Source organism: Zingiber officinale, chromosome 1B (genome assembly GCF_018446385.1).
Source record: "Zingiber officinale cultivar Zhangliang chromosome 1B, Zo_v1.1, whole genome shotgun sequence".
In the NCBI taxonomy this organism is placed as follows: domain Eukaryota; kingdom Viridiplantae; phylum Streptophyta; class Magnoliopsida; order Zingiberales; family Zingiberaceae; genus Zingiber; species Zingiber officinale.
The window spans coordinates 4,986,616-5,003,151 of NC_055986.1; the positions used below are offsets into that span (position 1 = coordinate 4,986,616).

General features: G+C 38.7%; 2 protein-coding genes across 2 annotated transcripts; one reads left to right on the plus strand and one right to left on the minus strand.

The window, feature by feature from the left end:
* Nucleotides 1-6,216: 6,216 nt before the first annotated feature.
* Nucleotides 6,217-11,332, plus strand: LOC122047822 (pre-mRNA-splicing factor SYF1-like). The gene is made up of 7 exons (XM_042609324.1): nucleotides 6,217-7,346; nucleotides 7,446-7,771; nucleotides 8,369-8,553; nucleotides 8,640-8,810; nucleotides 9,644-9,844; nucleotides 10,361-10,612; nucleotides 10,695-11,332. Exons 1-7 carry the CDS (start codon nucleotides 6,298-6,300, stop codon nucleotides 11,130-11,132), a joined length of 2,622 nt encoding a protein of 873 aa, XP_042465258.1. The 5' UTR covers nucleotides 6,217-6,297; the 3' UTR covers nucleotides 11,133-11,332.
* A 1,601-nt stretch (nucleotides 11,333-12,933) lies between these two features.
* On the minus strand, nucleotides 12,934-15,351 carry LOC122021432 (alanine--glyoxylate aminotransferase 2 homolog 3, mitochondrial-like). The gene is made up of 9 exons (XM_042579886.1): nucleotides 14,973-15,351; nucleotides 14,658-14,888; nucleotides 14,400-14,570; nucleotides 14,186-14,329; nucleotides 13,877-14,056; nucleotides 13,550-13,775; nucleotides 13,352-13,465; nucleotides 13,198-13,284; nucleotides 12,934-13,115 (listed from the first exon to the last, which is right to left on the minus strand). Exons 1-9 carry the CDS (start codon nucleotides 15,210-15,212, stop codon nucleotides 13,072-13,074), a joined length of 1,437 nt encoding a protein of 478 aa, XP_042435820.1. The 5' UTR covers nucleotides 15,213-15,351; the 3' UTR covers nucleotides 12,934-13,071.
* Between the last annotated feature and the right edge of the window lie 1,185 nt (nucleotides 15,352-16,536).

A 16,536-nucleotide genomic window follows, 5' to 3' on the forward strand; every position in this document is an offset into this window, starting at 1 on the left:
ATCAACCTCCCAACTATCCCACAACTTTGCATAATTGTAGCGTTGTTGTCTATAGGTTTAACTCACACATCTGAAACATATCTCCATATAGATTTTCTTCACAAGAAATATTTCATAACATATCCCCAATACGAATAATTTTTTTCGTTCAATTTGACACTAATCGATTGAAGCGAATCATCTATACAATCACTTATGATAATAGAACGAATAGTACTCACAAATAACCAAAAGATAAACAAAACCAAGTTGATGTAAAAATAAAAGAAACTCAATCAAAAGCTCATAACAAGAAGATAAAGGTTGTGGATCGAATTAACAGTTTTTCGATCAACCTATTAAAGTCATGAAGATGAAGACTTTAACACCATGTAAACATTGAGAAGAGAAAAAAGTTAGCCGTATTATTGAATCAAAAGTATTATTGAATCAAAAGTGTTTTAGAAATTTAGAGTACAAAGGATTATATATCTAGATTAAGAACCCTGAACCATTAATTGAAAAGGAAAAGACTAAAATACCCTAAACATATAAACAAATTATTATATATAATCTGACTGTTAGAACTTGTTTCTTAGCCCCATATCTTCATAGAAATCTGGCTCTTGCTCATATTAAAGTAATCCACAACCTTCATTGCCACAGACAGATAGTTCTCCCAAAAAATATGACTTGTTCCAATTGCTTCAAGGATGCTTGCCAAGTAGTTTCTATATAATGGTGGTACAGGCCAAATGAACCTTTAACTTTTGGTTTCTAGATGGCAAAAAGGTTCGGATTGAATTTTCATCATACCCAGAGACTACTTCAATTTTGTTGAAGTACAGAGAAGCACCACCTGTCATATCGCATTATCTTGCCAAAGATGGCATTCCAGGCAGTACTGTATTCAGCAGTCTTGCATACAACCACTATCATCCAATCTGAAGCAGATAGGTGACTTTCCTGGGATGCATAAGAGATCTCAGATCAAATTGTATTTGTTCCACGGGTTCAACAGCAAGTGAGATACGGTAACTCTGCTGGGTACAAATTTGAAGGTTCAAGAGGGGTAGAACAGTTTGATAATTTTTGGCTGGACATTAAGGAGTGTTTTCCTCACCCACTTGTACTATATATTTACCTTTATAGATTACATAGCAAATCTCAAATAGTGGAGGCAAACACAACTTTACGATGATGTAATTTGATAGCTTTTGGTTTTGTTTAAGTTTATAGTATGTAGGGGGGAAATACAAGTTGGTCAAAAACTCTTATTAATGGATTCTTTGCTGCTATATTGTCGTTGATATTATTAAATTTTGAGGGATATCCTAAAGCAACCATTTTATGATTTTCACTGTTTATTTGATAAATATAGAGTTATTATTTGAGTGAATATTATATGTTTAAATAATTTTAAAATCATTATTTACTTAATGTCCGCAATATAATTCATAGCATAAGAGAATTTGTAATTGAATCACAACTTGTGATTATCTCTACATATATAATTATGAACGTATTGAAATTTCCCTAATCGTCGAATTCGTGCATTAAGACATCATCAATTCTATAAGACTAGTACGGGTTATACTCCTTGATTCGGTCAAACAATTGTTTCTTACTAGTTGGAGATATTGGGACGTCGAGAGTTAAACGTGGATACTAGTTATGGAAACTAGTTCATTGGAGTAACTTCTTGTAAAACTTCATATGGTTCTCTATAAATCTGGATATGTCTGTAAAGTTTTTACTGCAACTCGAGTGTAAGTTTCCTTCAACTTGAGGTATACAAGTCATCTTGGTCGTGAAGACTTATACTTTGATATCTTAATCAAGCATCTCCTTGGAAGTGTGGACACGAGATGATTGAGTATAAGTAGAAATGTTCAAAGGTGTCTGAATAGCACACGAAGGATTCATCGCTCTTTACGAGGAGACGTATACTCTATGGCCACTCATTAGGATTATTATTCAAAGTCTTTGGCTAAAGCATCACATGTTAAGAGTATGAGACTCTTGTATACATGTGTAAGTAATTTGAATTCGTAGAACGAGAAAATATTACTTGGGCTAGGTGTGACGTAATCAACCTAGTGAGAGCAAACACATAGACCATGCCATGTACCAAGTAGGTATAAGATGAATGAAAGAAACGAGACATGACTCACTGTAACTACTGAAGGGTTCAGAATTAGTTCTGAGATCAACTGTATTTTCTGACTAATTGGGGATCATGATGTACTACTAGGTGTCACTCATGATTGTTCCATAATTAAGAAGTTAATTATGGACGACCAAGATAAACCGAGAACCTATTCAGTCCTACGCACTATGAATTTTTAAAAGACATAAAATAAGTTAGAGAATAAGATTCTCAGATCAAAGGATAAATATGTAGTTGGACCATACATGGGACATATATATAAATATTTGTCGGAATAGAAGCGCGGATGAACCACATCTCTTATAGAAGAGTTGAACCCTATTTGATTTAGCCATGAACCAACTTGATTTAGTTGTGAACCAAACCAAGGGTTAATGAGCTAATTTTTTTTGTTAAGGCATAATAGGTTAGATTTGGGCTTTCTAATCCAACTCATTAAATATGACTATATGTTGATATGATTAAGAGAGAATTAATACACAATTCACTATTGGCTTGATTAGATTTTGAAATTCTAAACTCAATACCTCTCTCCCTCTACCTCTCTCTTGCTACCGACCACAACAAGAGGGTCTCCTGTTGTTGCTGTGAGCCACCCAAAGGAAGAAGGTCTTCCTTTTGCTTCTTCTTCCTATTTGATCATTCTCCTTCGCTTGTGGCTAGTTCCTTCCGAAGGTAAAGTTTGTTCTTTTGGAGTTGTCTTGAAGAACTCGACGTAGATGTTGATAGAGGTGAGATTTAATAACGTCGCAAAAGGTTGATGTCATTCTCATTACAGGTCATCCGTAAGATATACCTAGAATAATTATTATTCAATTTTATTTTATTTTATGTTCTTCTCTGTCTGATTATATCTTACATGCGTGTGGTGTGTGTGATACAATAAATTAATTTATTTATCGTTAAGTGTTCCGCTGTACATATTTACGAAACGTACTTTTAGCACACCACATGATAGACATATCCATCAGTGATATTAGAGTCTGATCATGTATTGATATGATCATAAAATTATTTTACGATTTGTAATTAGTGTTGTAATTAATTTTGAGATTTTTCTAGAATTATTAAAAAAAATATTTTTGGAAGTTTCTTAAATTGTTATAAAAATTACTTTTGAAAAGTTTCTAAAATAATTTTAGAAAATTAAATTTAGAAGTATTCTGTTAATTTAGAAATTATTATTTATGGGATTTTTTGAAATTTTAAGAAATATATTATTTTTTTAAAAAAAATACTTTATTAGTAAATAATAAATTTGGAATGATGACGTAGTCATTTGATCTTGAATGGGGCACGGATACATGAGAAATAAGTGTTGGGACCGAAAAGTTGCTAGAGGGGGGTGAATAGCTCGGCGCATGCTCGGTGCTTGACGTTGCTTGTTTCTTCGAAGATGTGCAGCGGAAATATAAGAAACAAAAACATACAACGCTAACACTTGAGATTTTACTTGGTATTCACCTCACAAGAGGTGACTAGTCCAAGGATCCACGCACACACACACACCTCCACTAATAAACACTCCTTTTTGGTAACTATCGAAGGCGGAGAAGCCCTACAAGTTCACACTACAAGAAGAAAGGGAAAGGATACACAAATACAAGCAAAAGCATACAATGAGTATAGAAACCCTAACCCTAGCTTTCTTCTTCAGCTGTAGATCCGCCTCTTGATTTGGAAAACCTCCAAGAACCTTCAAGAACTGGCGATCTGATCTTTGTGGAGAAGTTGTGGAAGCGTTGAAGTGATCTGAGATGAATCGGTGAGATTCTACTGAAGGAAACGCTCGCCTGCAGCTAAATACGACGCCAACGGTCGGATCCCGATCGATTGGATTGCTCCCAATCGATCGGGAAGGCTTTGGATCGATCAACCGATCGATCCAGAGTGCCTCTGTGCTCTCTGGAATAGCCTGGATCGATCAGCTGATCGATCCAGGGCTTATCGCGCACAAACAGCAGCTCCCAATCGATCCACTGATCGATTGGGACCTCTGGATCGATCCACGGATCGATCCAAAGGGGTTTTATTCGTGGGGACTCACCCGATCGATCAGATGATCGATTGGGCATGATCCAATCGATCGGCTGATCGATCCAGATCTGCTGGATCAATCGGCTGATCAATCCAAATCTGCTGGATCAATCGGCTGATCAATCCAGATATTGGTTTTTGCCCAAAAGCAAGTCCAAAGCCCCCTAAACCAACATCCAGTTAATCATGAGTTGTTGGTACATAAAAACCTAGCATCCGGTCACCCTTGACCAGTTAGGATTCTCTCACCAAGTGTCTGGTCAATCCCTTTGACCCACTTGGACTTTTTTCCTCTTGCCAAGTATCCGGTCAATTCCTTTGACCTACTTGAACTTTCACCAGATGTCTGGTTAACCTTGACCCATCTGGATTTCCCCGTGCCTGGCTTCACTCACCAGGACTTCCCTTCTGCCTAGCTTCACTCACTAGGATTTCTCTTCTGCCTAGCTTCACTCACCAGGACTTTCACCTAGCTTCACTCACTAGGATTTCCCTCTGCCTGGCTTCACTCACCACGACTTTCACCTAGCTTCACTCACTAGGATTTCCTTCTGCCTGACTTTACTCACCAGGACTTTCACCTAGCTTCACTCACTAGGATTTTCAGTCAAGTATCCTGTCAACTTTGACCTGCTTGACTCTCCTTTACAATCTCCCCACATGAACAATTGTACCTGCAATGTTCATGTGTTGTCTACAAATATTGTGAAACATCAAAACCAAATCATCAAGACTCGAGCTTGACTCACTTCAAGTCCAGTCAAACAGGTCAACCTTGACCTAGGAAATATTACATCAATAATAAGGACAAAGGATCTGATCTGACAATAAATATTATCTAAGAACATTTGTCATTAAATTGGGTTAGTTCAATTCTATCTATGTAGGCAGTACCTCCACCTCTCACATTGAGATGCTAGGATTCACTCGAGATCGGTGGGATCAATCATTCCAATGTAAAAGACTGGGGCACTGCTTGTACAGACATGGTGAAATCAATCGCTGAACTGGACCGAACTGATCTCTAAATTCACATTAATTCTTGATTTTTTGAAAGGCAAATTATCGGAAACATCAGAACAATTACTCTTTGAACGTTATATGTTTTCACTTTATTGGGATGTGGTCTCAATAAATTTCCCAGATTCTCGTTGTGGCAGATTTTAAATCCTTCCTGAGCTTTGGTCATATTATGGTGATTGAAGGCACTGATATTGACGAGGATGCTGATATTTTTTGGAGTCATTTATAATATTCTTACTCAGATTCATTCTAAGCAGTTAGAAATTTCATCGATACAGCGTTTGGATTTACTCAGGAATAATGCATGGATTTCACTTGTGCTTGTGCTTCTTAATGCTGGTCTTTTAAAATGCTCCAGAGAAAATAATCATGATCAGCATTACTTGGCTAATCAATCAGCGGACGTTGGATTTCAAGAGAGCAATGATATATACAACACATTAAGATAACAAGTTGGATACTCGACGAGTATTCAAAGTTTCATGGTCATTCCAACAATTGTTATTCAAAAATTTATTGATCCAGAAGGAGTTTTTTTTTTATAGAGGTATTATTTTAAATTTGAGGATAATTTTTTTTTAATCTGGAAGAATCTAAAGGTGCGTTTATTTAGTTTGTGTATTTTTTATTTTCATTTTATGAAAAACATATGTTTATGAAAAATAGTGTTTGGTTTATATTTTTCATACCCATTTTTTTAAAAAATAAATATCATTTTTTAGAAAAATAAAAAAATCTAAAAATCATTTTTTATTTTCTAAAAAATGCACAATGGAAAAGGTGCAAATCAAGCACACCCTACCCTAAGATTTTTATTACTATTTTTAATAATTTTAAATTTTTTTAATACTTGAGATATTTTTAGTATTAAGCTAGTTTTCATAATTTCTATTTTTATATTCCGTTTAAGATTTTTAAAATTGTAAGGATTTTTTTTTTTTACTTTTGTACTCTATATAAATAATTATTTGTTTAAAAGTATTACTTTTTCGACATCTCCTGCGTCAGAAGATCAGCATCCTGCCCGACGTCAGAAGATTCCTCGTTTGTCTTCGCGTTCTTTGTTCTCGTTCATCGGCGTTCTCCCAATGTCGGTGGCTACTCAAACGGCGATTTCTTCTCCCTTCCGGCGCCGGGCCGTCATTTACGAACGCGCGCTCAAGGCCTTACCTGGAAGCTACAAACTGTGGCATGCGTACCTCCGCGAGCGCCTCGAAGCCGTCCGCGGCCGCCCCGTCAACGACCTGGCCTTCGATTCTCTCAACAACACCTTTGAGCGCGCCCTCGTGACGATGCACAAGATGCCTCGCATCTGGCTCATGTATCTCGCCTCCCTCTCCGAGCAGCGACTCCTCACCCGCGCTCGTCGGACCTTCGATCGTGCCCTCCGCTCCCTCCCTGTCACCCAGCACGATCGCATCTGGGAGCCCTACCTCACTCTTGTCTCCCTCCCCGGTGTTCCCGTGGAGACCTCCCTACGCGTCTTCCGCCGGTACCTCTTGTTCGATCTTTCCCACATCGAAGATTTCATCAATTTTCTTATAGCCTCGAAGCGCTGGCAGGAAGCCGCAGAGCGGCTTGCTGGTGTACTTAATGACAACAGCTTCCGTTCCATCAAGGGTAAGACACGGCATCAGCTCTGGCTTGAGCTTTGCGATCTCCTCACTCACCATGCCACTGAGGTGTCTGGCCTTAATGTTGACGCCATAATACGCAGTGGCATCCGGCGGTACACGGATGAGGTTGGGCGACTATGGACGTCCCTTGCGGATTACTATGTCCGCAGGGGATTGTATGAGAAGGCGAGGGACATCTTTGAGGAGGGCGTTCAGATTGTGACAACAGTTAGGGATTTCAGTGTGATCTTTGAAAGTTACGCACAGTTTGAACAGAGTGGGCTTGAAGCAAAGATGGAGACAGCTGAGGAGGAGAAGGAGGATGGGGAAGGGGAGGAAGATGAAAGGAAGGTTGATTTATCAAAGCTGAGCAAGAAGTTCCTCCATAGCTTTTGGTTAAATGATGACAATGATACAGATTTAAGGATGGAGAGGTTTGAGAATCTTCTCTCCCGTCGGCCAGAGCTCCTTAACAGTGTGCTCTTACGACAAAATCCACACAATGTGGAACAGTGGCACAGGCAAGTTGGCTATATAGCAATTTGTTCTTCTTTTGATTATTATTTTAGTCCATTTAGGTTACTGAATCTTTTTATTTATTTATTTATTTTGTTGTGCAGGCGAGTTAAAATTTTTGAGAATGATCCAGCAAAACAGGTTTTCACTTACACAGAGGCAGTGAGAACAATTGATCCGTTGAAGGCAGTGGGGAAGCCTCACACACTTTGGGTTGCCTTTGCCCGATTATATGAGAGCCACAATGATCTCAAGAATGCTAGGGATATTTTTGAGAAGGCTGTCAATGTCAATTACAAGGCAGTGAACCATCTAGCAACTGTCTGGTGTGAATATGCTGAAATGGAGCTGAGACACAAGGAGTTCAGAACAGCCATTGAGCTAATGCGGAAGGCCACTGCAGAGCCCTCAGTTGAAGTCAAGCGCAGAGGTACTAAATTTATTTAGTTTTTGTTGTTTTGTGCCCCATAATAGTCCTGTTAAGATGAAGAATTATCTTTATTTACATTACCTACTAGACCGTGAAGCACTTGTGCTTGGATTTATGTTGGAAACAGCATATTTTTTTTATGCTTATAAAAAATTTGCAATTACATGAGATAATCAGCCTAGTAATGACAGCAGGTCACCAGTGGACCAACATGAACAGTTGAATTTAAAGTTATTGGATCATTATCTAGTAATCCCATGTAAGCTAGAAAATTATGTAAAAATGTGTAATTTAAACGTTACCCAAACTGTTGTGATAAGGTATTAAGTTTTTCTTCTCCTTTTTTTTTTATTGCTTAATACTTATCTCAAATCCAGATAACTTTAGAATCTGGATGAAACTTGGGAAACAAAACTTTATCCTTCTTGGACTTAGATACCTTAAGAAGTCAAGCTAAAACAAGATCCATCAGCATTGTGCTCATTTTGAAGTTGTTTTCTACCTGTATCATGATTGTATGCTAACATGATAGTATTGCTAGCCTACAAATGAACCAAAAGGATGCTAATTGGTTTTCAACACATTGTCTTTTTGCAGTTGCTGCTGATGGTAATGAGCCTGTACAGATGAAGCTACACAAATCATTGAGGCTGTGGAGCTTTTATGTGGATTTGGAGGAGAGCCTTGGGATGTTGGAGTCGACTCGAATAGTTTATGAGCGTATACTTGATCTGCAAATAGCAACTCCACAAATTATCCTAAATTATGCATTCTTTCTTGAGGTAAGAAACAAGTGATATTCTTGTGATGTTTCACTTCTTGATGAAAATTCTTTCATTCTCAAATTTGTTTTGCTTTGACCTTTCAGGAGAACAAATACTTTGAAGATGCATTCAAGGTTTATGAGAGAGGTGTGAAGATATTTAAATACCCACATGTTAAAGATATATGGGTCACCTACCTCTCCAAGTTTGTTAAGAGATATGGAAAGACAAAGTTGGAGCGTGTAAGAGAGTTGTTTGAACATGCTATTGAGCAGGTATTGATTAAGTTTTAACTGTTGGCTTTTGATGGATTCACTCAAGTGTGCATGTTTAGTTGTATGTCAATATGAGATCAATAAGTTTTATGTTAGTTTGGTTAATTAACTCTCGGTGTTTATGATGAATTAAATCAGGATGTTTTCTATCAATCGCTCTAAAAGGATGATAGTGGATGAATAGTATGTTGGCTTCTCAGTCAATGCTTGTTTGATGCACATAAGTTTGTGTCTTGGTTTTGAAATCATCTTTTGGCTCCAGTTCTCTGATTTTACATGTTTTATGATTTGTTTTTGTAAACCTTCAATTAGCGGGTCTTTGCTAGTTTGTTTAATTTCAGTTACTTATAACAACTAAAGTAGTATATATTCTTTGTGTGGGTGTGGGTTGGGAGTCGTTGGATAATTGAGCCATTGAGGTTCCAAAACATCAGTTCTCCATTTTTGTCTCCGGTGAATAGAAAAAGTACAATCCTGATATGTGCTCAATGATGCATCAAAGTCATTAGTTTTTTTGTTCTAATATTCTACATCAGCTTTATTTATCTTCATTGCAGTACTCAGTTTAGGAAACTTTGCTCAGTCCAACATTTTACATTTACTGTCTATAAGAACATATTTCACAATTGGATACCGATTATGTTTGATTAATATTTAGTCATGTGATATTAGTCTACTCTAATATTAGCCCTTTATAAACTTTTTTTTTCACTAGAATAGACTATTTCAGATTATGGCATGATTGTATTGATTCTTTAGGGGAAAAAAGAAAGAATATAGTTCTGTTGCCTTAACAGTAGAGGCTAATTAATGAGTTTCTATGTCATGGTCAGGCACCTGAAAATGAGGTAAAGCCAATATTCCTTCAATATGCAAAACTGGAGGAAGAGTATGGTCTTGCGAAGCGTGCAATGAAGGTCTATGATCAAGCAGTGAAGACTGTCCCTGACAGTGAGAAATTGAGCATGTATGAGATTTATATAGCTAGAGCAGCTTCAATATTCGGTGTTCCAAAAACTAGGGAGATATACCAGGTTGGTTTTTTTTTTTTTGTTTGTCTCTTCCTGTTGAATCTTAACAAGATTTATCTGCAGCTGTTAATTGAGGCATTCAATCTGAGATATTGGTCAATTCTTTGCTTTGTTATCATTGTTCCTCTCTAGGAGCGTAAATAATTCATGGCGATCATAAGTTAAGAACTTGCTAAATGCAGAATAATTCTCAAATCCAAAGGTAGTATCTTTGATTGAGAACTAACACATTATCCAGCAAGGGTACTTCTAACAGTACAATATAGGATCCGGTTGATAACCTACCTACTACAACGTAAATTTTTTGGTATCCCTACACTTTAGCTTGGATATACTTAACTAACCTAATTAACATAGGTTATATTAGAATGTTAATATTATAGTATGTCATATGATAATTGATCAGAATAGTTGTTGTTGTGTCACCATGCTTTTGTGTTTAAAATAGATCTTTTAATTCGTGTTGTCTTCTTATTCAATATTGCATCTTTGCTTAACTTCATATTGCTTCTTCTTCAGCAAGCCATTGAATCTGGTCTGCATGATAATGACGCCAAGAAAATGTGCTTGAAGTATGCTGAATTGGAAAAGAACCTTGGAGAAATAGATCGTGCACGGGCCATCTATGTTTTTGCATCACAGTTTGCAGATCCACGTTCTGATCCAGATTTCTGGAAAAAATGGAAAGATTTTGAGATTCAGCATGGTAATGAGGACACTTTCAGGGAAATGCTTCGTATAGGTCGTAGTGTTTCTGCGAGCTACAGCCAGGTAACTTCTAATTTCTGTTGTCGAGGCTGAGCTGTTAGATATTTAACTTATACTGTTTCTGACTTAACACTGTCTCTGACAGACACATGTCATCCTGCCTGAGTACTTGATGCAAAAAGATCAAAAAATGAACTTGGAGGAAGCTGTGGACACACTGAAGCGTGCAGGGGTCCCAGAGGATGAAATGGCTGCTCTAGAAAGGCAGTTGGCTCCTGCAACCAACAATTTACCTTCTAAGGATGGTGTCCGGACAGTGAGCTTTGTCAGTGCTGGATCTGAATCACAGTCAGATGGTGTTAGGCAAGTGACTGCAAACAGCGAAGATATTGAGTTGCCTGAGGAGAGTGATTCAGATGACGAGAAAATTGAAATTTCTCAGAAGGATGTTCCTGCTTCTGTGTTTGGAGATTTGGCAAACAAGCGTGCCTTGGATGCTGACCACAAAGCCGATGCGAAAGATAACACAAACAGTACCCATCTTGGAGCACTTGAGCGAATCAAGAGGCAACGGCAACAATGATGCCACATCACGAATGTTACTGGCTTCAGATTGTATTTCCTGAAATTCCTGAATCTCGTGAGTTACTGCAATTGTTGTCATTACCTGAATCAAAGTTGTCTGTTTCATTATCTTGTCTGGTGGTTAAAACAGTCCACTAGATATCAAATTTCACTAAGTATGAAATTACTCATAGGTGTGGATTTCTTTAATTTTCAATAGAATATGTATGAAATTACTCAATAAGTATTGCGGGTCATTAATTACTCGTCATATTGTTATACAAATTATCTATTGTTAATTAACTCTTATTTAGCCAGCTTCTACAAATAAATAAGCTGAAAAATGACACTAAGAAGCTGTGAGGCAAAATATGAATCAGAGATTGATAAATTTAATGATCCAGATAAATTAAACTTCTGCATATAAAATTGAGAGCGCAAAAAAGAATACAAAAGAGATTAATGAATTTAATGGTCCAGATAGATCTATTTATCTATGTAACTATAAATTAAATAGTCTTAATTAATGTTTGATTAGTAAGCTTCCATAAAAAAAATGAAGGGAAGAGAGTTTAGTTGAATTGAATGAAGCGTTTAATTCAGATAGAATATTTTTTAACTGAAAGTCTAGTTTGCAAAATTTGCTTCCGGAGACTCTTCTCTAGTTTGCAGAAGTATCGCCCAACTGTGATTTGATCTCCAGCTTCCTGAGAGTACTTTGTAGTTTGCAGAAGCATCGGCCACGTAACGGCAGCAACGACCTCCTGATGTACTTTATATGGTGGAAATATGAATAGAATAAAGAGTATAGGATAAAGAGGTGGAGAAAAAAAGATTTTATGAATTTTAATTTTATATTAAAAGTCTGTGGATTTTATTATTGATTTAAATTATGATATATGTATTGATATTGTAAATATATACATGAGGAAAGTTTCCTCGGATGGGACTAGTGGTTAGCGTATGAGGTGTTGCCACCATGAGGTCTAGAGTTCGAATCTCCATAAAATTGAGGTAAATACCTCCCTTATATGCTAGTCACTATTCCAAAGGCTAGTAGTCGTCCGTAATTTACCTCCTCTGTGTTGGTCTTGGGACGGGTTAGCAGGGGCGCTAGGGGCGAGCGTATTCGTCTTTTGCCATCATAAGGGGTATAAATTCAGAACTTAGATTGCACTGAACCAAGTTGACTCATGTGCGAACAATACCTGCATGCGTCAAATGTCGATCGGTCGAGGCAAGATTTGCTCAAACAAATGAAATTTGGATGTTCAGCTTGGGGATTTACCAGAGGTATTCGCTGATGTCGATGGTAGATCCTCCTTGATCTCGACAAAAACAGTCCTTCGGTATTTGAGTGTTCGGCAAGAGAATCGAGCTGGTGGTATTTGTTGATGTTGATGTAGCTCCTCCTCAATCTCGACAAGAACGGTCATATGAGATTTGGGTGTTCATAGGGGATCGACTAGAAGGTATTCACCGATGTCAATGGTGCTCCTCCTCGATCTAAAATGGCTCTCACGAGATTGACTAGAAGGTATTCGCCGATGTCAATAACATGACACTTGTATCCTCAAGGAACACGGATCCTCTAGTCCACAATTTACGGACTAGAGGATGGTCCACTTTATGGATTGATCTATTTTAATGGACCTCATCACTTAAATAAATGAAGTAAATCATAATCCGACAATCACAAGTAGTGTATCATTCTCTGATCCGTAAATTACAGATCAGAGTATCCCACCTCATCCTCATGTGGATCTTACGAGCTGCATGGACCATTCTTTTGATTGGGCTTTAAAGAAATATGGACTTCCTGAATCAGTTTTTGTGATTACCAACATTCATATTTTAGTTAAAACAGGTAGTAAAATTCTTGCATATCGACAATTACACAAGATAAGCATAGATAACAGCACTGAAACACAAAAACTTTCGACTTCCAAGATGAAGCTTTACATCTTTGACAAGGCAATGTCCATCACTTCCACCAAGAAATCTGCATCATGGAATAAAAGCAAAGCATTAAAAGATCAAACACCGATTAGAACAAGAAAAAGTATCATCAATTCTTAGGTTACCTGCATCTTCTTTGGTGAAGCACAGAGGGGGTGTGATTCTGAACACATTGCCATGAAGGCCACCCTTGCCAACCAACACTCCCATATCTGCAACAAGGTTTTTGAATTTTAGGAGAGTGAAGGTAGGATTATGTGATAGACTATCTTGCTTCACCTTTCATCAGATCCATCGCGTGTAAGATCTCAGCTCTCGCCGGAGTTTTCTTTTCCCGGTCAGTCACCAGCTCAACCCCCAGCATCAACCCCCTCCCTCTCACATCGCCAATAACTACAAGAAAAGGCAAGCACTAAATTCCCCCAAGAAACAAGATGACTCAGTTCAATTATCCAAAGTAGATTCTTGAGTGATTACTCTCATGCTTCTCTTGGAGCGATTTGAGTCGGCCCTTGAGATGAGAACCCACACAGAATGCGTTTTCCTGAAGCTTTTCCCTCTCGATGACTCGAAGAACAGCCAGGCCGCCTGCGGTGCAAGCAGGATTCCCCCCGAAGGTGTTGAAGTAATTTCTACGGGTCAAGACTTGAGCTATTTCCGGCGTGGTGATCACTGCCCCCAGAGGTATCCCATTTCCAATCCCCTGGTGAGCTCAAAAACCACACGAATCAGACATTTTCGACCAACAAAAGATGTTTTTTCATGTCAGTGTAGCCGCCGTTATGCGATATATATTTGTTTCACCTTTGCCATGGTGACAATATCAGGCAGAACACCATGCGCCTCAAACCCCCAAAAATGGCTTCCAATCCTTGCAAATCCAGATTGCACTTCATCAGCAATGCAGAGTCCACCGGCTTTCTTTATGATCTTGTACACAGCAGGCAAGTAGCCTTGTGCCAACTCCACTATTCCCCCAACACCCTGATGATTGATGATCCCAACCAAAAAAACAACTATAACTATCATCATCATCATCATCCTTCAGATTTATCAATAATTAGAAGAGGATAAGATAAGATAAGAATGATAAGAATCCCTATTAAACAATACCTGTATAGTTTCAGATATGAATCCTGCAACATGACCAGATGTTCCAAAGTCTACTACTTCCTGCATATCTCTCGCGTACTGCTCGACATCTGATCCAAATGCTCCTCTGTAGGGATCAGGGTTCATTGCGTGGTGCACTCCGCTCTGGTGGAAAACAGAATTCGATTCGATTTAAGTAGAGAATGATTTTAGAAACAGAGAGAAAATTTCTCACCTGGATAACGTTAAACTTCCAGTTGTATTGAGCAGTGGTTCCCATTGTTCCAGAAGCATTTCCATGGTAAGAATTTCTTACTGATATGATATCGTGGGAGCCAGTGTAGAGCCGAGCCATCATGAGCGCGAGCTCGTTGGCTTCTGTTCCGGAATTGGTGAAGAAAGCGACCTGGATAATTGCTTGAGAGTTTGGTTATATTTGAAAGAAGGAAATAATGGGATGTGTTCGTGATTTGATTCTTTCTTCTTGGTCGACCTTGAGGTCGCCGGGCAGTTTGGAAGCCAACGCCTCGGCGAAGTCGGCGACGACGTGGTTCAGGTAGACGACGGAAGAGTGCTGCAGCCGCTGCGTCTGGTCGACGATGGCGTTCACCACCTCCGGGTGGCAGTGGCCGCAGCCCACGGTGGCGATGCCGGCGAAGGCGTCGAGGTAGCGCCGCCCGTCCTCGTCGAACAGATACTGCATCTTCCCCGCCACCACGTTCAACTGCGGCCATCAAAATCCCATCTTTGGTTCGAGCGAAATCACAAGAAGAGTTGAAAAGGGAAAAAGAAGGAACAGAGCACGAACGGGGTTCTTGTAGAAGTAGAACATGGAGGGGCTGAGGAACTCGGTGCGCTTCTTCAAGATTTCGGCCGCTCTCGGGCCGTCGTAGCACGGTGGAGTGTAGGCAAAGTGCGGCATTTGGGGGACGGTTCGGTTCTCTTCCACCGCGGCGATGGCGGCGGCGGAGGAGGAGCGGGCATGGGAGACGACAGCGGCTGTGGAGAGGCGTCGGAGGAGGAGGTCAGGGCGCCGGGGGATCGCCATGAGATCGAAAATCGTGAGAATCAATGAAATTCTCGGCCAAAATTAGATTTTGATGAGCAGAAAAGGATCAAAATTAGATTTTGATGAGAAGAAAAGGATCAAAATTAGATTTTAATAGGAATGGCAAGGAAAGGAGGTGTCGGAGGTTGGAGGTGGAGACGAGAGGCGGAAGTTCTTAAATAGATGGAGGGAAAAAAGGTGGACTCGAGTTTAGAAAGCTATTATTTACTTTTACTTTGCTTTTTTTTTGGGTCGACTTTTGATTTACTTATTTAAGTCATTCGTTTTTATTATGTTTCTTACCTTAATTGAAGCCAGATTCATCACAAAAGTGAATTTAAATTAATTCAGTTAAAAAAAGGAGAAGAAGAAAAAATAAGAATAGGAGAGAAAAGGGAAAATTAAAAGGAAAAACAGAGGGTGAAGAAATCCTTAAAAAACCAAAGATGAAATTAACATGTGATTTAGAGACAAAAAATTGCATGTATTTCATTTCTTTGGTACAATTTTATCGAGTTATCAAATGTTTAAATATAAATACATATTAAAATGTACATGTAAAACTTGAAGTATATGTCAATGTTTGCATACTATCATGCAATGAAATTTTATTATATTAATATATTTGATCAGGGAAGATAATATACTAGATAGGTGACTCTGTTACTGATCGGGGAGAAGACTCTTAGCTGAAAAAAGGAGTCGAGCGATCCTTTCTATACACACCATAAAAAGTGTTAGAGTGAGAACTAAGTGGTCTCTAGCATAAACACTTTGATGCTTAAGTCAAAATCATAGCCAAATGAAGAAGAAGATGAACAATAGTGTAGATGCGTGTGTGAATATGCACGCATACCTGGCCAAAGGAAAGTACTCTTTTTTTATACTGCCTCTCATAACCTCTATAATAATGAGGTGGTCGAGAATCTCTAGTGTCAGAATATGTCGACTAATGGAGGATGTATGACCACACTTAGAGGAAGGTTTCGTTGGATGTATATGTCAAGATAGCGGAATATTTCTCGATGAGTAACCGTTATTCTCTGACAGATTGTTATGATTCTCTAACACTATTGTCTCTTGTAGAGAATTCGATCGAGTTTATGCTGAAAGCTATGCGTATGAAGCGTGGAGAGCTGAGCCATGTAAGTTGGACCGGCGTTGTGGCCAATCGGACATATAGTGGGGAGTAGAGCCAAGTAAGCTCGACCGGCTCTAGGACCGACCATACGTATATTGAGAATCGTGACCATGAGTGGGGAGCTGAGTCTCATATGTTTGACCGACATAGCCCACTGAGTGTATGCTGGGAGCCTTGACCATG

Bases quoted from the DNA above. Each gene is read 5' to 3' on its own strand.
- LOC122047822 (XM_042609324.1), top strand. From the start codon at position 6,298: ATGTCGGTGGCTACTCAAACGGCGATTTCTTCTCCCTTCCGGCGCCGG. The intron at 7,347-7,445 runs GCAAGTTGGCTA...TTTGTTGTGCAG, and splicing joins AATGTGGAACAGTGGCACAG to GCGAGTTAAAATTTTTGAGA. The intron at 10,613-10,694 runs GTAACTTCTAAT...TGTCTCTGACAG, and splicing joins TTTCTGCGAGCTACAGCCAG to ACACATGTCATCCTGCCTGA.
- LOC122021432 (XM_042579886.1), bottom strand. From the start codon at position 15,212: ATGGCGATCCCCCGGCGCCCTGACCTCCTCCTCCGACGCCTCTCCACA. The intron at 14,889-14,972 runs GTTCGTGCTCTG...TGATGGCCGCAG, and splicing joins TCTACTTCTACAAGAACCCC to TTGAACGTGGTGGCGGGGAA. The intron at 14,330-14,399 runs GTGAGAAATTTT...GTTTTCCACCAG, and splicing joins GGAAGTTTAACGTTATCCAG to AGCGGAGTGCACCACGCAAT.